Source organism: Canis lupus, chromosome 20, assembly GCF_048164855.1.
Source record: "Canis lupus baileyi chromosome 20, mCanLup2.hap1, whole genome shotgun sequence".
Classification (NCBI taxonomy): domain Eukaryota; kingdom Metazoa; phylum Chordata; class Mammalia; order Carnivora; family Canidae; genus Canis; species Canis lupus.
The window spans coordinates 48,237,503-48,258,780 of NC_132857.1; the positions used below are offsets into that span (position 1 = coordinate 48,237,503).

At 34.7% G+C, this 21,278-nt stretch overlaps 1 protein-coding gene across 1 annotated transcript in view; it reads right to left on the reverse strand.

Moving 5' to 3' along the window:
- Window positions 1–21,278, reverse strand: part of LRP1B (LDL receptor related protein 1B) — a 1,825,680-nt gene that overhangs the window by 513,297 nt on the left and 1,291,105 nt on the right. The window contains exon 32 of the mRNA XM_072789062.1: window positions 20,709–20,858. Within this exon, the coding sequence (XP_072645163.1) occupies window positions 20,709–20,858 (150 nt within the window). The remainder of the gene's footprint in view (window positions 1–20,708; window positions 20,859–21,278) is intronic.

Genomic DNA, 21,278 nt, shown 5'->3' on the forward strand with positions numbered 1-21,278 from the left:
CTGAGGGTCACTGGAGTAGGTAAAGGATGTGATTTGGAGTCCTACATACCTGTTTTGATGCCTGGCAGGGACACTTAGTCTCTGGGTGATCCTGAGAAACTTACTTGGACACTTAATACTTGTCTCCCCATATATAAAATGAGAAAACTCCTACCATACTCACATAATATATGAAGTATCAGCTAAGTGATTCGAATGGTAGAGACAATATTTAGTAGCTTAGTGAATAAACAGATGAATGAGTCAACAGAAAATCTGAAATATGCATGTGAATATACATATGATATGAATATACATACAATATTCACATGTGAATATCACATATACATGTGAATATCATATAAATTGTTAAGAAAAATATTTCTACTCATTAATAGTAGAAATGTGCAGGGAATTACTTTTTCAAAATGAGGGATGGATTTGCATTTATTTTTCTATGATTTTATACTCCTTCTCTTGTGGCTAATGAAGGGTAGAGCATAACACGCCACACCAATATGCTCATCTGCGTCATAAGGACTATTTTATTTTGACCTGATTATTTTGAGAAATAGCAGACACAGCAGAAGCTCTGAAAACAGTATAATCTACCCCTTTTTAAGGGATATTTATGTTAGAAAGGAGGCCTGTACCACGAAGAGAGTTAATACCAGAGATAATTTACCAGAGAAACTTTCTGTATTGCAGGACAACTTTTGTTTACCAAACATTTTCCTCTTCTCACCTTCCCATTATTTTCTCCCCTTTGAAGTTCCACTCTTGTCTCTTTCTTTAGCTAAGGATGATATATAAGCCTCAATCATCTGGCTGCCTTTCCACTCTCCTATCTTTTGGGAACTTCTATACACACATACAAATTATTTTTTCTCCTGTTAATTTCCCCTTTATTACAGGGGCCTCTCAGTCAAGAATCTACAAGAGTAAAAAATGGAAAATTATTTTTTCTCCTCTATACTAGTTATAATCATTAGCATGGGGTTGGTTGAAATTAGTAGTGTGATTCTTGACAGTGGAAAAGAATTACGATATTTGGGCAGCTGAGTGGCTCAGTTGGTTAAGCGTCTGCCTTAAGCTCAGGTCATGATCTCAGACCACAGGAGTCTGCTTCTCCTTCTCCTCTGCCCCTCCCCCTCTGCTTGTGCTCTCTTTCTTTCTCCCTCAGATAAATAAATAAAATATTTTTAAAAAGGAATTATGCTATTTGTCTGTGGTGTTCACTCCAAAGGTGATCATCAAGTCCAGGTTGTCACAAGATGATCTATTAGGGTAGGAAAAATACAACATTAGAATTTCCATTTATAGGGATGCCTGGGTGGCTCAGCAGTTGAACATCTGCCTTCCACTCAGGGCATAATCCTGGAGTCCCAGAATGGAGTCCCACATCGGGCACCCTGCATGGAGCCTGCTTCTCCCTCTGCCTATGTCTCTGCCTCTCTGTGTTCCTCATGAATAAATAAATAAAGCCTTAAAAAAAAAAGAATTTCCATTTATAGTTGTAATTATAAACCAGTGAGTTTATTAATGTTCAAAGAAAATAACTATTTTTGTTTGATATTTACTTATACATTTTTTAAGTAAAAGGTTTTAGAGAATCATTCCCCCCCCCCCCATTAAGGGCCCCCTTGCTTTAGAAAGGTTGAAAGAGGGTTAAGTTAGGTGATGGCTTTCCCCTTTTGGATTGAATTGTGTGCCTCTCAAATTCATATGTTAAATCTTTAACCCCGATGTGACTGCACTTGGAGATAAGGTCTTTAAAGAGGTAACTAAGGCTCGTGAGGTTATAAGGGTTGGGTCCTAACCCAATATCACTGTGATTATTTAAGTTTAAGAAGAGATACTAGTGGTGTGGGCACAGAGTGGAGACCACAAGAGGACATGGAGTGAAGGCGGCCATCTGCAAGCCAAGGAGGCCTGAGGAGAAACAGAACCCGTTGACTTCTTTTTGTTGTTGTTGTTGACTTCTTGATCTTAGAATTTCACCCTCCAGATCTGTGAGATAATAAATTTCCACTGTTTAAGCTACTCAGTCTATAGTGTTTTGTTATGGTAGCCTTAGCTGACTAATACACTGCCCCATATCTACTAGTTTGTTAAAAGCATCCTGGGGAAGTTATTAAAAAGAGTCTTCGATATTTTGAAGGACCAGCCCCTAAATTGCAAGTGGATCTGAACCTTACCCTAAAGTCCATGCCATTTACCTACATCCAAATTCTTTTTTTTTTTTTTTAAGATTGTATTTATTCATGAGAGACAGACACAGAGACAGAGAGAGAGAGAGAGAGAGAGAGAGAGAGGCAGAGACAGCCAGAGGGATAAATAGGCTCCATGTGGGGAGCCTGATGTGGGACCAATCCCAGGACCCCAGGATCATGCTGTGGGCAGAAGGCAGGCACTAAACTGCTGAGCCACCCAGGTGTCTCTACATCCAAATTCTTTCTAAGACCTCTATTCCTTCCACTTCCACGGGTACGACAGCAGTGCAAGCTATCACAATCTTTCATCTAAACTCCTCCTGTAACAGACTCTCGAAGTTTTCCAACTTCTATTCTTGCCTCTCCCATAGCCCAATCTTCACACATCATCAAATAATAATTCTAAAACACAACCAGATTATAAAACTCCTGTTTAACCCTTCAACTGGCTATTAGAATAAACCCCTTAGTCTTCACCATATTGGGCATATTCCTCAGCATCTCTCCCTGTAGCCCCCATCTCCTCTGGAACAAAGCTCCTGCCCCTCTAGCTGCATTAACCACAATGTGACAAGCACTTTTTGCCCTTGAGGCCTTTGTATTTTCTATTTTCTCTGCCCAGAAAGTTCTTCCTTGGAAATTTTCACAAGGCTAGATATTTCTTGCTATTCTGGTGTAAGCCCAAATAGCACCTCTTTGTCAAGGTCTTCCGGGAAGCTGTTTTCCAAACAGAGATAGCCAGAATGAAATTCTCTGTTCCTGGTAATCAAATAACATATAAAATAGTATCCAGGAAGAATTAATCTCTGTAGACCTTGTCTTAAATATATCTTTATTATTATGTTAAGGTCTTGGTTTTTAGTTTTTGGAAGAAGTCTGAAGGATGGAAAGGCTTAGAAGATAATAATCAGGATGCAGAAGGGTCTGAAAACCATGCCACTCTGCCTGGAACAAAACAAAACAAAAAACTAGGTGTCTTACCAGATAGCTCATGTGTGGAGAGCAGGGAAAAATAGTACTACTGTTTTCATCAACTGACAAAATGCTTATGAGAGCAAAAGAAGATGACTGGTGAGGCCTTAAAAATCTGTAAACAATTTGACCCAGAAATGCTACCTCTAAAACTGTACCCTAAGCTCAGCAAATAACTAGTTATTAGGATAGCCACCACAATATTTATAATTTCAAAAAAAAAAAGAAAAGAACTTTAAAATCTATTTATATATACGTGATTATTTAAGTAAAATATCATATAAGTGTATAGTAGAAAATTATGTAAACATTAAAATGACATTGTAGAAACACATTGATCGAGAAAGCAATGTTTCAGACAAATTAAAAGTGAAAAGAAGTTTACATGTAATTAAAAAGACGTCACAAATTTTAACCTAAGCTTTATTATTTTTTTTAAATTTTATTTATTTGACAGAGCACAAGCAAAGGGAGCAGTAGGCAGAAGCAAAAGGAGAAGCAGAGCAGAAAGCTTGATGTGGGCTATCCCAGGATCCTGGGATCATAACCTGAGCCAGAGGTAGACACTCAACCTATTGAGCCACCCAGATGCCCCTAACCCAAGCTTTAAACCACAGTTTTACAACAACAATTGTTGATATTTTTAAGTGTTATTATTTTTGCCCATTTTTATAATAATTTACTGTATTAGCATTCATATTATGTGACTTTAACATCAATTTCAAGTAATTTAAGTCATCTTTTTACAGTGTGCTTGAGAATTTTTTTCTTTTAATATATGAGAATTAACTACCATTTTATTCTTGTTTGAACACAGTATATGATAAGGTTCTATTATTTTAAAGATGATTCAAATTGGATAAATTGCTGTTCTGTCCTTATTATTAAACTATGTAAACTATGAGTGTTGTTGTTACAGTTACTACCCAAGTCTTAATACTGCCAAACAATTAATATGATAAAATTTACTGATCTAGAAATATATGTGTGAGTATAAATATAAATACATTACTGGGAAAAGATTAAAAAATGAAAGGTCACAAATGATCTTTGGTGATTCCATTTGACATGTTTTTGCTTTTCTCAAATAGTTTAATGTATCTGTTCACTTGAAAATAAAAACATGAAAAACCTTCATATTATAGTACGTGTCAGGGGAAAAGCTGCCCATTTAAATAATCAGTTAGCAAAATATTATGTCATTGAAACTCAATACTTTCAATGGAGTTGAATGAGGTATCTGCCAGCTGGAGCATACTCTTTTTTTTTTTTTAATTTTTATTTATTTATGATAGGCACACAGAGAGAGAGAGAGAGAGAGAGAGAGAGAGAGAGAGAGAGGCAGAGACACAGGCAGAGGGAGAAGCAGGCTCCATGCACCGGGAGACGTGGGATTCAATCCCGGGTCTCCAGGATCGCGCCCTGGGCCAAAGGCAGGTGCCAAACCGCTGTGCCACCCAGGGATCCCTGGAGCATACTCTTGAATCAGAAAATAAAAATAAAATTGTTTTATAAAGTGAGCATCATTCTATTTCCTTTATCTTATATTTTATTAAATCATGAATGTCATAATTTAAATATGAAGTATAAAATAAGAAAGAATGCATGTACCCTTTATAAAGAAATCCAGAATGAGTGTTCTTATATGATCACTTCATTGTGATCTACCAGAAATCTATTAGATAAGGAGTCTGTGTTTGACATAGATAACAATATAATATTCCTGAAAAAGGAATATAATTCTGAATTTGCAAATAATACATTTCTGCATCTGAAATTTTTAAAAAAATAGTCACTTATTGATATAAATGTTTTTATGAAGAAAGATGATCTGGTGATGTGATTTTTGTCATTCTACATCAAGTAACTGCCAACTCTGATGAGATTTCTCACAATCAGAATTCCCTACAATGAATCTGGATGGCAAAATAACACAAGAAAAAAATACACACACACACACATACACTATATATACACAAATGCTTAGATATGATTTGTATGGAAATATTTTAGGGGTATATGAATTGTTTCAAAAGGAGAAAAACATGGGAGCTGTTCATATCAATTTTCAAATAATTGAATGTAGTTAAATAATTCTGAAATTTTACTGATAGCATATGTTATGCTTACATCCTATAACTAAAAAGTTTTTATGTATTTTGTCCATCCATAGAAATATAAGAAATATTCCAGCTTAAGAGATCTTCAACATATTTGCCACAATTAAAAGCTATCTTGGTGATAACAAGGTCAAATAATCCTTAACACACACACACACACACACACACACACACACACACACGGAAAAATGTTTCTCTTCTAAATTGAAATCGTAATAATCCTTACCATGCTACATGTATTATTTTTGTATTAGTTACTGCACTAACCCAAGAATCCTCTTGTAAAAGTTTCTGGGTCACCTAGCTGTCCTTCTAAATCTCATCACATCTTTTAGGCAAAGCTCTTACCTCTATTCTAAGATTATAGTCTTTTTTTCTGCCACACATAATCTCATTTGAAGTCAATTCAGGGAAAAATAATCTCATCACTGGCCTTTTGAGTACTGTCCATCTTTGATACATCTATATTGCAAGCTACATAGAACAATTTTACATATAATTTAAAAACCTAAGAGCACCATATTTTTAAAAGGTGCAGAAGATTTATGTTCTTTCATTTTTTTCCCCTATACAACTCAGAATATTTCTTGATTGGCCATGTTTAAATATGGAGCACTATTAATTAGAATTAAATTGATGAGGACATTTACTTCAACTTAATAATGCTTAATATTATCTTCACATTATATGAGATTGTACTGATGCTAATTATGGAAAGGGGAAATAAAAGAGAAATTTAAACATATTGATGTCCAGGTACTTTTTTTTTTTTTTTTTTTCATTTACCTGACTCTAGGTATATAGCCTGATTTGACTTGAATAGAATTGCCAAATAGCACAAAGGATGCAAGTTTGATTGTTTAACTTCAGTTTAAGTGAATAACATTCCAAGTTATTTGTTACTTTCCAACATGGGACAGTACCTACAGTATATTGGCTGACTTGGGAAATCATCTCTATGGTTCTCTTGACCTGCTTTCAAGATTCATTACATTGCTGTTGTAATTGTATTAACTCAAAAGTCTATTATAAATCTAAAACATGTCTTTTTGTACTCTACACACTTTCTTCTTTTTCAATGAAAGAGAAGACATGGGGCAATATAAAACCCTTATGGCTCTACTCAAAGAAAAATATGCATTTTCAAATTTGTTCTTTTTTTCAATGCCATAATCATGAATAATGTAAATTTATTTTTTCCTGAAAAAAATGATTCCAGAAAAAGTTAACCTTTAATAGTTTACAAAGGGGAGACAATCACTATTTAATGCTTTTAAGTATGGTAAAGCTGAGATGACTTAATTATACCATTTATGTTAATGAGACCATTCTCTGATCACTAATTATAATCTGGTTACAAAAATAGTACCGTGATGTACTTTGCTATTGTAGTATTTATCCCTTCTGTTAGGTAATTAGCATTAAGAAGAGCAACATATTGGAACACAGCAATTTAAGGTGACAAAAATTGCTGGAATAGTATCACATATAGTCCTTTGGAGATTTCTCGTAGTACTTTTAATGTAAATTTTGATGGGCTATTAGTTTTCATTAATGGTAGTTTGAGTACTTACAGAAGACAACTATGTACTATACTTAGTGCTGGGCAAACTGCCTGGATATATTTCATATATTACTGTTACTTTAATGAATAGTGTTATGGCAATTAGAAGACTGATGGCTTAGAAAATTTAGGTGGATATATTTGAAGTTCTTTGCACTAAATGACATTGCTTGGTATACGATAAAAAGTATCTTATCCTTTTTTGAAAAGTATGATTTGAAAGGAGAATTACTTTAAATATATAGCATAATTATAGTGCATTTAAAATAAACTGATTTCTATATATCAAATTACTGACAGAGATGCAATATAAGTAACAATTACATCACTAGATCTTTTGCTGAAAAATAGACATAAACACAGTTTTTTAGTAAATAGATTATCTTTTGAATTTTTTTAATTGATATGTTAGTTAGCTTTTCATTACTTGTGTGTTTTTAAGTAGAACACACATAATCCAAGTATAAAAACAATAATAGTTACGTAAATATCTAATATAAATGCACTGATGATCATTTGTATATCTAAGAGAATTAACATTTTTTTAAACCTTGAGATACAACTGGGGTTATTTTTCTGTTTTTAAAGATTCTAAATTAAAAGAACCATTTTCGGGCAGCCTGGGTGGCTCAGTGGCTTGGCACTGGCTTCAGTCCAGGGCCTGATCCTGGAGACCCGGGATCGAGTCCCATGTCGGGCTCCCTGCATGGAGCCTGCTTCTCCCTCCGCCTGTGTCTCTGCCTCTCTCTGTGTGTCTCTCATGAATAAATAAATAAAATCTTAAAAAAAAAAAGAACCATTTTCAAGCATTATATACCATCTTTCTTGAATGTTTTCTACTGATTAATACCTTATAGATATATGATCTGGTACCTAGAGATCACTCTCTCAAAAAAAGTCAGGCTGTTTTGTTGTGTTTTGGTTTTTGTAATAAGTTAATATTCTTTCTAAATCCAGATAATTTTAACTGGCATAATACAATTGCATAAACATATAAATCATTAAAGCTCTTAATTTTAAAACAATTGAAATTAAAGCAACAAAGAGTTCTTCAAAGTTAAGTGTTCTAAAAAACCATAATTGTTTTCTTCATATGATTAATTTTATGTTTTTTTAATTTCTATAAACATTAACCATAACAGCTTGAAATAATCATATTTACTAGAAATTTCTCTTCTTATTAAAATATATAATTATTAATAGTAACATTGTATGTAATAAATTGGAAATAAAGTAAAACACATGGGGCAGAACTAATTCCATCATCATTAAGAATTTCATAAACATGAAAGCTAAAATCTTTAGAGAAGTAAAGTTATTGTAGATTTCTACTCCTAGCTCATACTATAAGCATAAGTTAACTATATATTCTATTGTAGTAGACTACTTTAGTGGCAGCACATGAAATGTCAAGTATTTTTTAAGCAGAATAAAACTTTAATGGAGGGGGAAAATAAATTAAATCACTATAGCAATAAAAAAAAATAGGCTCTTCATCTAAAAGTAAGAGGTGTTCAAAAATATGGTTAAACAGTCAATTTTCACTTCCTGTTCTTTCTTCCTTACATGTTCTTCCCCCACATACCTGAATTACTCATTTCCTCACTTCCTTCAGATTTCTCCTCAACTGTCATTTTCCAGTGAAAATTGCTGTGACCTCTCCACGCAAAATTGACATTTTTCTGGCGCCTTCTCCTCAACTTAACTCTGCACTCCTTATTCTTATGCCATGGTTGAATTTTCTCCATTAGTACCTTCCATCACCTGACAAACTTTATTTCTCTTGTGTATTTGCTTATACATTTGTTTTCTCCCACTGGGAATATCAGTCCCTTAATGATGGATTTGTTACCTGCTGTAAGTTCTGTTGACTCTCTAGCACCTAAATTAGTGCCTGGCTCATAATAATCACTTGGCAAACTGTTGAGTAAACGAATTGAAATTGGGGCAAATAAATTGCTATCTGCATTATAATACAAAATATATAAGACTAAGATATGTATAAACATAGAGACACAAGTCCAGACTCTTTTTTTATTAAGTTACATTTAAAATAAAGAAAACAGAAAGAATCTTTTTGATAGAGGTTTCTCAGCCTCAGCACTACTAGCATTTTGAGCCAAATAGTTCCTTGTTATGGAAGGCTACCCTGTGCCTTTTAAGATGTGTACCAGTACCCCTGTTTTACACCCACTAGAATGAGAGCAGCAACCTCTCTATCCAGTAGTTGTGACAATCCAAAATGTTTTCAGACATTCCCAAATGTTGCCTGGTAGACAAAATTGCCTTGGGTTGAGAATAACTTGCATAGTGAAAAAGAGATCTAACTTTGGAGTTAGAATTATGTTAGAAACCCTCTTTGACCTTGGACAATCTGCATTGTTTGCAGCAGTAACACTGCAGTCAGAATGTCTTCTTTGCATGGTCACCGTGTCCATTAGCACTAATATGTGTATCTTTAGAGAGTAGATGGTCTGCAAATAACAGAAGTGAGCAGTGCAGCATAATGGATAAAAATATAATTTAAAAAAATATACCTGAATCTGTATTTTCAACTAAAGATATGCATGCATGTGATAAAAATTGGAGCAGTCTCTATAGCCTTTTTGAACCTAGCTGTTGCTAATTAAAAATTCATTTTGGCTAATAGTTCAAAGCAATATATAGATTTATCTCATATTTAATAGCTGCACTATATTTCACTATACAGATATTTCATGATTCACTTGGCTAGTCATTTATAATAGATAGACAGGTTTTATCCCTTGACTTTTCTAATCACAAGTAAAACTTCAAAATATAGTCTTGCATACATCCCAGTGCCCATATATCATAGTGTAACTATGTCTACAGGACAAATTCCTAGAAGAAACACAGACTTTAAAGTCTAAGAATCATGGACTAGGAAGCTTGCTACACTATTTATTAACTATGTAACCCTGGGTGATTAATTTAGGCTAGCTGAGCCTCTGGTGGGACCTGTGGAATAAGCAGTGTTAATGGTACCTGTCTCAGGAGATTGCTGTGAGAATTACATGAGGTAGGATTTGTAAATTAAATACTAGAATGCTTTATTTATTTATTATTATTATTAAATAGAATAATGCTGTTAGGCCCAGCTGTGGAAGATTACCCTGAAGAGCCCAAACCATTCCAAATACTAAAGTTTTCATTTCATTTTGGAAGTCTTTTATTTGTGGGTGTTTATGAGTATTTTATGTTCTTCTGCCGTTAAGCTGTTTAGTTTCTCTGAGAACAAACACAATCCAATATAACCCTCTCTTCCTGCATTTCTATATACATATGCATATATAATAAGTGCCAGAAATAATTGACTATATTTTATACATTTATCTTATTACTCATTTTTCTCTTTCCAATTTAAATCATTATATTATAAAATATTTTCTCTTAAAGTTTATTTCAATGCATCCTTAAATTCTACATTTATGATTGTGATCATTTTGCATAAACATTTATGCTTTGAAAATATATTTTGATTGCTGTGGCAGATGTTTTTGCATGTAGTTGGTCATTGTTTTATTTATTCATACATTCTATTACTACTTACTGAAATGTACTCAGTGTAAAGCATCTTGCTGTCTGTCATGAATGATGCATATATGAATAAAATGTCCCAAATTATGGAGAAGTGAGACAGATTCACACATTAGAAAAGACAGAAAAAAAATCCACTATATTAGGAAAATATAAAGGGGTCCAGAGGGGAGAAAGATCTCAAATTACATGAAGGCAAAGTTGAAATAGGCCTTGAAGGATGGCATTTCACCCATTAGGGTAGCTGATAAATATGGAAAATAGTCAAGGAACAAGAAATAGCAAGACAGAGAGAAGTAAGTAGGGCATAAATAGATACAGGGGGACCTCTGTTGGATGTATCACATCTGACTGACAGGAAACAAGGGTAGAGGTGGATCACATGAACAACCAAGTTGTGACCAGGAATGCTCTTCCCAGTATTGGAAACTGAACTTCAGTCAGTACCTCAGGTGAATTCTGGGGGAGTGAATGTTCACAAATCTCATTGGCCCTAAATTTCTTTTTCTGGAAGGTGGGACTAATACTGCTTTGGCTTCTAACACATCTTACTGACTCTGGGTTCCTTTATCTATAAAATGAAACTAATAATGCTCTCACAACCTTTGGTGAGTGAAAAGGAGTTAAGTTGTGAGTGCTTTTCAGACCCTCAAATGTTATGGCTAAGAAGGGGGTGCCGCAGCTGGTCTGAACATAGCAGATCTTGATAGTCTGGAGACTGGAGATTCAGAGTGAAAAAAGGTTAAGGGGCCCATTAGTCCAAACAAAAAGTTGTTAAGAATTTAGCTAGACTGTGAAAGAAAAACCAACAGACCAAACAAACAATGAAACAAATAAAGGGGGGTTGAGCTGTCAATTATAAAGGAAGATTGTCAATCCAAGGGACAGAGAAAGGGGTTGATAGAGGATTTTAAAAAAGAAAAGGAAGGACGGGCGGGAGGGAAAACTTTCACAAAAAACATGGGCCTGATTGAAACTAAGTTTTAGCCTTTTTCGCATTCAGAGGGAGAGAAATATTTGGCAAGCTTTGATTTAAAAACTAAACAAGCCAACAAAACCCTGCACTTGACAACATGTAAAGTGGACTTGCACTGTACAAAACAGGAAATTACTCCTTAAGGTGGATTATTAAAGTTAAGAATTTGTAAGTTATCAGACCCGTTCCTTGTCATACAAAGACAGCATATATGATCCCTCACACTAAATTTTACGTTGAACTTCTGAGTCCTCAGTCTAAGGACTGTAGCAAGACTAAAATGCACCACCCTCACAGCCTGTCACCTGCCATCATTTACAATACCTCGCAGGTGCCATAACAACCTGCCACGATAATTCATTTTAAGTAAAGTAGAAAAAAAAAAGGCTTTCAATGATTTCTGCATGCCAGTTTTACTGAGTTGTTTGTTGTATGCATATTTTTCCACATTCCTATCATTATTTATAAGGTATATTATCTATCTGAGGACAAAAATAAGTATGCAAACTGAGTACTAGATATGCTTTATTTTTAATAAATCCTAACATCAGTCATTATATCAAGTAATATCTTGCTGAAAAGAATACAGATACATATTAAAAAATTGAGAAATCAGCCAAGAAAGCGTAAATGTTACTGTAGGTAAAAACTAATTTTTTTGGGATTAGCTTAGCATTTCTTTCCTCAGGTCAGCATGGAGACAATTGTAACTGCTTTGTTGTAGAAACTCTCCTGGGAAGGTGGGAAACACCTATTCTGCAACAATATTAACACTATATTCATTCCTAAGCAAATAAATATGAACTTCTCTGATACTCAGATGGTTCTGGATGCATTTTAATCTGTCAGCCTTGGCTTTCCCATGACAAACTATCCATGTGCTGAGACTCTCCACAGCAGCTATTATGATGACCTCAAATCTGTGAAGTGAGCCTATGAAAAGTATAATCAAATATCCGTAGGAATTCTATTTGTTAAAGCCTTCCAAGGGCTCTTGAAAGAGCAAATTAATTTATTTGGTTAACACTGACTTAAAACAAGTGTGTGCATAACCAAATCAAGAGAAGTGAAAAGCCAACTTTTTACTCAGTAAAAAGGGTTGAGTTTGTTTTTGATAGGAGACTGAAAACGCACATGAAACGTGCCTTTCTCTCCTTCTTTATTGATCCTAACAGTAGCCCCAATTCAATATCCTTCTCATATTTACATATTAAGCCTATTCGGGCAAATTGTTACTTGAAACAGATCAATAGGATGATATATTTAAACTATGATCGAGAACAGAAAAAATCAGCTGAGAGAATTTAGGTATTCATAGAAAATGCATAATTAAAGATTTTTTTTTTTTTGCCTTTACCTGTGACTCAATCTTTTATTTTTAAAGAGAAGTTAGCTAAGTTTTGCAAGTGATTTTAAGATTAGATAGCTACTTAGATATTTATAAAAAGTAAAAGCTAGGGGATCCCTGGGTGGCTCAGTGGTTTGGCACCTGCCTTTGGCCCAGGGCGTGATCCTGGAGACCCGGGATGGAGTCCTACATTAGCTTTTGCTTTATTTTTTTTTTGATATCCATTTTATTTATTTATGATAGACATAGAGAGAGAGAGAGAGAGGCAGAGACACAGGCAGAGGGAGAAGCAGGCTCCATGCCTGGAGCCCAACGTGGGACTCGATCCTGGGTCTCCAGGATCACGCCTTGGGCTGAAGGTGGCGCTAAACCACTGAGCCACCTGGGCTGCCCTAAAAGCTAACTCTAAGACAAGAAACATAAGCAATTCTATATTGTAAACATTCACTGAATTCTCAACTAAAAGTCAAAATAGAATAATTTTGCCTAATAACTAGAATAGATTCATATGAACTCTGATTAGCACAACTTCAGAATGAATATTATTTTTATTCACGATTTTTGCTGTCTCTCCAGTATTGCTTCAACTTAATCAATGATTTATCTGCAACAATTTCTTGTACCCTGGATCAACCCATTATCAATAAAATCATACAAGGTTTTTAAGAGTTTGTAACTCATATGGTCAAGGCTCATACTTTTTGCAGAATAGAAAATTAAGGATTACAGTTCAGTAATTGTCCCAAATACATAGATTTTTAGTGAATAGTAGAAATCTCGAGCACACTTTTTAAATTGGTAAATATAATGACCTTAATGATTTCTTATGTTACTGTTTTTTTTTAAGTCTATGATTTAATCACACAATAAAGATTACTTACCTATTTTGTGTCTAAACATTGACTTGGTAGAGAGGCCCAGGGAAGGCTGACCCAAGATGGGCCACTTTGGCATAAAGATTATTTTGAGTTAAAAGCAATCAAAACCCAGCAAATGCAGGAAAAGCTCTTTGCCTTCTACACAACTGCCTAAATTCACATTAGAAGGGAGAGTCCCCCCCCCTTATAGGAAGAGAACTATTAACAGAGATTCCCCTTTACCTAAATAACTTATCTGCAATAAAAGAGCAACCTGGTTGTTCTAAACCTTTCCTTTCTCCTTGTTAGTGAGCTACTTCCCCTTTGTAGCCTCAGGCCCCTCCTCCTCTCCTTAGCCCAGATAACCTCATGTTGCCTCTTTGCCTTTGGGATTTCACATCTGTGTAGATTCCTTGTATGTACACCTATTAAATTTGATTTTCTCCTGTTAATCTGTCTCATGTCAATTTGATTCTAAGTCTAGCTAGAAGGATCACAGGGCAGAGGAAGGTCTTTCTCTCAGACAACATTCAAGAAGAATCTGCCATGTTAACTTTGGACTTCTTTTTTTTTTTTTTTTTTTTCATTTTTTTTTTTTTCATTTATTTATGATAGTCACAGAGAGAGAGAGAGAGAGAGAGGCAGAGACACAGGCAGAGGGAGAAGCAGGCTCCATGCACCGGGAGCCTGACGTGGGATTTGATCCCGGGTCTCCAGGATCGCGCCCTGGGCCAAAGGCAGGCGCTAAACCGCTGCGCCACCCAGGGATCCCTGGACTTCTTATCTGTAAATACCATCCTAAAGAAAATTTCCAAAGGTCATTTAGCACCATAAAACAAAACAAAAATTAGATGTGCAACTGAATCTCAATGAAACTACCTGCATCTTCAGTGGAGAGTACAAAGAACAATGAATAAAAAGCTCGTAAGATGTGAGTGTGGGGTGAAGTTATAAATTCAAGCTTATTCCCCTTATAGTGCCCAGAACTCAAATTTCTGCCCTAGAAAAGCTTGATAAATTACTCCCTGACACATTTTAATGGACCATATCATGATCAGCCTGTGATTAAATAAGATGCTGACCATTAAATCCACAAATGCCAAGGATTTTCAATAGAGACATACAGATTTCTTCAAGTTTGCTTATGTAGTTCCCATACCCTCACTTCTATTCTAAATCTATGGTCCATTTGCCCCTGATCCTCCCTGCCACACTCGAAAAAAAAAAAAAATACAAACTACAGTAAGTTATCATCCTATTTCCTGAATTCCCTCTTATTTTCTTCAAATACCAATAATTCTTTCAGCCAGTTCATTTGCTTTATTTGTGTCTTTCCTCTCAGTACCATGCATTGTTTTTTCTAACTTTCACTTTAATGTGAATACAATGTACACTTCGCTCTCAAACTGCATATGCTGACAGTGAAAAGGAATACAATGTTAAATATAATCAATAAATAACCCACAAACCCTAATTTTAGTCAGTTGTTTCAACCTCTTCCTCATTTTCACAAGGACACTTGAGGATGAATGGTGACTTGATTAACTTAAGTTTACCTCACTGTCTCCTGCAGGCATTAACAATCAGGAAAATGCCAGCTGGACATTAGTGGCCTTAGCTCCATCCTCTTCTCTCAATAATTCAAAGCCATCAGTATAAATGATGATGATCAAACCAGAGGTGAGAACTAACTGGTGTTCTCTGGGCTGAATCAAGTACACCCATCCATGGTTTTTTGTGTTGTTTTTGTTAGTTTCCTTGATTCATATAGTGTTAATTTTCACAATTAGTCTATACAGTATGTTAGCTTGCATTTTTTTTTATTTATTTATTTACTTATGATAGTCACAGAGAGAGAGAGAGAGGCAGAGACACAGGCAGAGGGAAAAGCAGGCTCCATGCACCGGGAGCCTGATATGGGATTCGATCCCGGGTCTCCAGGATCGCGCCCTGGGCCAAAGGCAGGCGCCAAACGGCTGCGCCACCCAGGGATCCCCGCTTGCATTTTGTTTAATATGACTACTTGCTAACATTTAAAAATTATGAGATTTTTGTTTTGTTTGTTTTACCTGGATTTTTTTGCCTCCCTTGCAAAATGAAGGATCTGGCACGACTGTTTAATGTTCTTTATGGCAAAAACAAGTGGAGTTGAGAGATGAGGCATTAGTTTTCTCTAGTTTTATCATACTTCCTGTCATTCCCGTGTGAGTCTGGATATGAAGCTTAGACTTAGTTTCTACTATCGTGTTGGAACGATTGGGTTTTATTATACCTAACACGCTTTACTATTCACAATTATTTTGATTCTATTAAATAAGTATTTGATTTTGTAATTCTGTTTACAAATGAATGAGTTCTGTAGATGGAATGAAATGTAGATTACTTATCTCTTGCGGTTTTAACAAATACCCCCAAAACTTAGTATTTTAAAACAATAAACATTTATCGTGTCACATAGTTTCTATGGGTCAGGAGTTTTGGAGCAGGTATATGGGTCGTTCTGGGTTAGGGTCCTTCTTGATGTTGCTATAAGCATTGGCTTGGGCTACAGTCATCTGAAATGTTAACTGAGATGGAGGCTCTACTTTCAAGATGACACACTCATATAGCTACTGGCTGAATGTCTCAGTTCCTTGCTGTGTGGACTTTTCCATTGGTCTGTGTGGATGACCTCATGACATGTCAGCTGGCTTTGTCCTGAGTGAGCCATCCAAGAAAGAAAGGACAAGGAGGAAGGCTCTTGCCTTTTTAGGATGTTGTCTCTAAAGTCATATACCATCACATTTGTCTCATTTTATTCATGAGAAATGAGTCACTAAGTGTAACCCACACTCAAGGGGACAGAAATTAAGTGGTACTTCTTGCAAGAAGTATCAAACTGTGAAATCAAGATAGAGCAATCTTGATTTGGGGGTTTTGGACTTGGCTATACCATCAAATAATTGCTTTACTTGAATCTAGGTATTACCAAATACTTTCTACTTTACCTGATCTTTTTTTTTTCAAGATTTTATTTGTTTATTCATGAAATACACACAGAGAAAGAGAGGCAGAGACATAGGTAGAGGGAGAAGCCAGCTTCCTGTGGGGAGCCTGATGTGGTACTCGATCTCAGGACCCCGGGATCATGACCTGAGCCAAAGGCAGAAGCTCAACCACTGAGCCTTCCAGGTGCCCCTGCTTTACCTGATCTTAATATTTCAAAGTACTTTTCAGTTTATTTTGTATATATAATTCTAAGTAAAACTGAGAACTCTAAATAGTTATAATTTATAATCTTTGAGATCTGAAAAAATGGTAAGAAGTATCTAAAGAGATTTTCTCATTCATTTTAGGAAAACTACTTTTAAATTTTAGCAAAATACAAACTTTCAGTTAGTTATCTATTGTCGAGATAGTATACCTAGGTAGTATACTCTGGTGTGTGAACTGTAGCTTCATAGCACATTATTTCCTTGTTTTCTAGATGTGTAATTTCAGTATTATTGTAGGCAAATAGCTTCTTAAACATTTATAGCTATAATCATCAGTAATCCCCCAGATAGTAAGTTGTAAAGTTCTTCTGTTTTACTTTTACATTGCCTTTTTTTATATGACTATAATACTTAGTCTCAGCAGGAAACAGGCCATCACCCTTTATTCCATCCCCAAAGAAAATGAGTGGAGATTCCTTAAAAAAAAAGGGGGTGGGGTGGGGAACTGAACAGCAGAGCAAGTTCAGAGCCAAGCTAGGGAATTTTGTAAAATAGAAGTTTCTCTGCTGCTTCTCTAAGGTACTGTTCTTTAAGTTTTAAACCTCTGAACTAATGATGTATTTTGATATATCCACTGAATGCATTGTTGACAATGGAGGCATTAGTAAGTTTTATTATATTAATTTTTATCTTTTAGGTTTGATCAAATTATGGTGGCAGGGAGGAGTATACATACATGGCCTTTCACTTGCTACAATAATTTTAATTTATGCAAAGTTGGATTCCGATGCAGTGCTGATGTCATATCAGTTTCACGGTGCTGACACAGTATAGGCATTATGATTTCTCCCAAATTTTCTCTCTCCTATTTTATCAGGGAACAAAACTACCTGACTTTATTTTATTTTGCTACAAGAGATTACTGCTCCATTTTTGAGACTTTGTTTACAGCATCGAGTTCTGTAAGTTTGGTATTCATTTTCTACCTAAGTGCAGGGTGGGTGGCAATCACGTTACCAGAAATAAACCTTTACAAACCTTTTTATTTTTCTATGAGGAAATGATTTTTATAGTGTATATATAAATATATATATATACACATACATGTATATAAATATATAAATTCACTAAGAAGTCAAAGACGTTTTTTGAAATGTTTTAACATATTTTAACAGTTTTCCCTCTAATTTATTGTGTTCCTTGGCTATATTACTTGCTAGTCTGGGTTGATTTCATAAGGTATGTTAGAATTCAATTTTTGAAAACATAATGTGGGTGGTGATTTGGGGACTGTTGCAGAATTTAAACTCTGCTATTTCTACTCTGGTAATTTGAAATACATACAAATACACATAAAACAAAACTTTCCTGTTAATGTGGCAAAGCTGAGTAAAATAAAATAACCTTATTTTCCTTATTGCCTTGTAAGAAAATTATAAATAAATTTGTGCTTTATAATAACCTACTTGTCAGATACAATCTGTGTGTGTTAATATGTCAGTGTAACTTCTGAAAACACATAATGAAAAGAATGGAAACATCATGTTCTACAAACAATATAGGAATTGTCTAAAGACTAGAAAACAAATTGGGACATTATTAAAAATAAGTTTTTTGTTTTGTTTTTTTTTTTTTTTTTTACAATTTTAAATTCCTCCTCTGCAGAAAAACTCTTAAAAAAAAAAAAAAAAAAAAAAAAGAAAAACACTGGGGATCCCTGGGTGGCTCAGCAGTTTAGTGCCTGCTTTTGGCCCAGGGTGCAATCCTGGGGTTCTGGGATCGAGTTCCACATCGGGCTCCCTGCATGGAGCCTGCTTCTCCTTCTGCCTGTGTCTCTGCCTCCCTCTCTCCTTATGTGTCTCTCATGAATAAATAAATAAAATCTTTAAAAAAAAAAAACACTAATTCTAAGAAACAATTAGAAAAAAATGGTGAAAATGATAGCATGAAGACAGCCATTTAGCATGATATCATGATAGCATATTATGTCAGATATCTGCAAGTGGTAAAATCCCAGAATGCTTTAAGATCAAATTAAGTGACACTAGACTCTATCTTTGATATTTGTATAAAAATCTACTTTCTCAAAAGTTTATTCCCATACATTTCTATGTGATTCTCACAACTTTGTTATTAAGGCAAATATATTTATTATCTGTAATTCTCAGCTATTGAAACTGAAATATTCTTTGTGATTAACAATTGATTGAAACAATCTCTTTTCTCTCTCTCACAGAATGTTCTTCAGTTTTGTTTTGAGAAGTGTCCATGTTTATATTTATACTTCAGAGACAAGTACACTGTCTACTTAAAAGATTTTAAATACATGTTAAACTGAACTGAATTTTAATTTTTTTCCTACATCCCAGACTCATCCTGTTTAAATAATAATTTGCAATATCTAAACCTTATTCACTTTCATTCAGATATTTTAAATCTAATTGAAATAAAAGGTGATAAAAAACACTTTTAGTAGAGAATAAATTTTCATATTCTTCTCAATTAATAACTATTTACTTTTAAACCTTACTATTATTATTTTTAATTTACTTATTTATTCATTAGAGACATGGAGAGAAAGGCAGAGACACAGGCAGAGGGAGAAGCAGGCTCCATGCAAGGAGCCCGATGCAGGACTCAATCCTGGATCCTTGGATCACGCTCTGAGCTGAAGGCAGATGCTTAACCCCTGAGCCACCCAGGTGTCCCAAAATTTTATTTACTAATTAACAGTCATTAGTGAAAACAAAACCAAAAATAATTAACATTCAATTTGGGAAATGACAAGAGGTGATGAAGGTAGAATATTGATTTAAAAGATTTATTACCTATATAAGCGTTTAGAAATATATTCGCATTGTTATTTCATAGCATTTATACATCTATATAATTATATACACATATATACACACAAATACATATATGCTATCCTGAATACCTCATATTTAGAATTGCTAATATGAAATCAGTTTTCTGATTTCCTGTAACCAAACATAACTGCTGAGAGTCTATCTGGGAGATTTAATCCTCATACTGCTGACCTACCATGAATGTCAGTTTAGAGCCAGTCATTCATTAAGTAAAGCCACAGCCATCTTACCAAAAAGCATGTCTTTTTGATATCTACTCTTACATCTTTCCTAAAACACAAACTATTTTGTATTAAAACTCATATTTCAAAAATCCACTTCTAATATCAATACAGAAGTTGATTATTTGTTCTTAAAAAGCCATACCTCCCTGCTAGCTTCCTAATTGTCTTATTCATCTAGCATCTTTTTTTTTTTTCCCTCAAAGACTGAACCAGAATGAATGGAAATGAGGCTCAAATTAGTAAGGCTACTCATCTCTAAAAATAAGAAAATTATTTGTGGGAGAATAATTTCATTCTTTGGTCAATGGGCCCTGTGACCTTGTTTTTTGAATTATCTATGTGGATCAAGCTATCCTTTATAAGCAGGGATAAGCCAGATTTGACTTTATTTTGACAAATACATGAGTCCCTTACACTTTAGAACACTGCAGTAGAACAAAGAAAATAATCGTAAAATAATACAAGTCATAGGCAAGAATCAATAACGGTAAAGTCTGTATTGCTAACAGCACAAAAGTCCCTGATCTGGATAATCTTACAAGCATGTTTGCTAAGGTTAAAAAATAAATAAATAAAAAATAAAAAAAAGAAGAGGAGGAGGAGGAGGAGGAGGAGGAGGAGGAGGAGGAGGAGGAAGAAGAAGAAGAAGAAGAAGAAGAAGAAGAAGAAGAAGAAGAAGAAGAAGAAGAAGAAGAAAAACTCTCATAGAGATGTGTAATTTGAATGTGCTTCTGGTGTTAATGGAGCAGTAACTTTTCTAGGCTTTTAACAGGTCATAATTAATCAGCCCCAATCAATACCGAGCATCCTCACTATAGAACCATTGCACTTACCCATGATGGTTAGGGCTGTAGCTTTTGTTAATTCTTCTTTCATTGACTCTATTACTTCTAAATTACCACCATCCAGGTTGCATCTATTTATGGTTCCATTTCCCGAACTGATCCAATAAAGCTTGTTTTCCACATAGTCTATCGATAGACCTGTAATTAAATTATACAACTTAAACATAACAGTAGCCATTTAAATAGTAATGTTCACCTACCACTAGATTTGAGGGGAAAAATAAGTTGCAAGCTTAGATTTTTGTCTTTAAAAATAAGACCTGGCTAATAGGGAAATATACTGTTTTAACTATCTGTGGAACAATATACTTTTATAGGCACTTAAGCGTTATCTCTGTTGATAATCAAAACAATCTTGCGACACTGAGAGCAATGACTGTCTTATTTCATGAATACGAAAAATAGTACCCAGAATAGTTAAGAAATCTATTTGGGTCCATAGCTAGCAAGTGGACATTACAGAAATTTTAACAAAGTTTCAATTTCCAAATTGAATGCCTGCCCTCTTCATTACACTGCTTTGCCTCAGAAAATTTTAACACATAATACTCTTTTGGG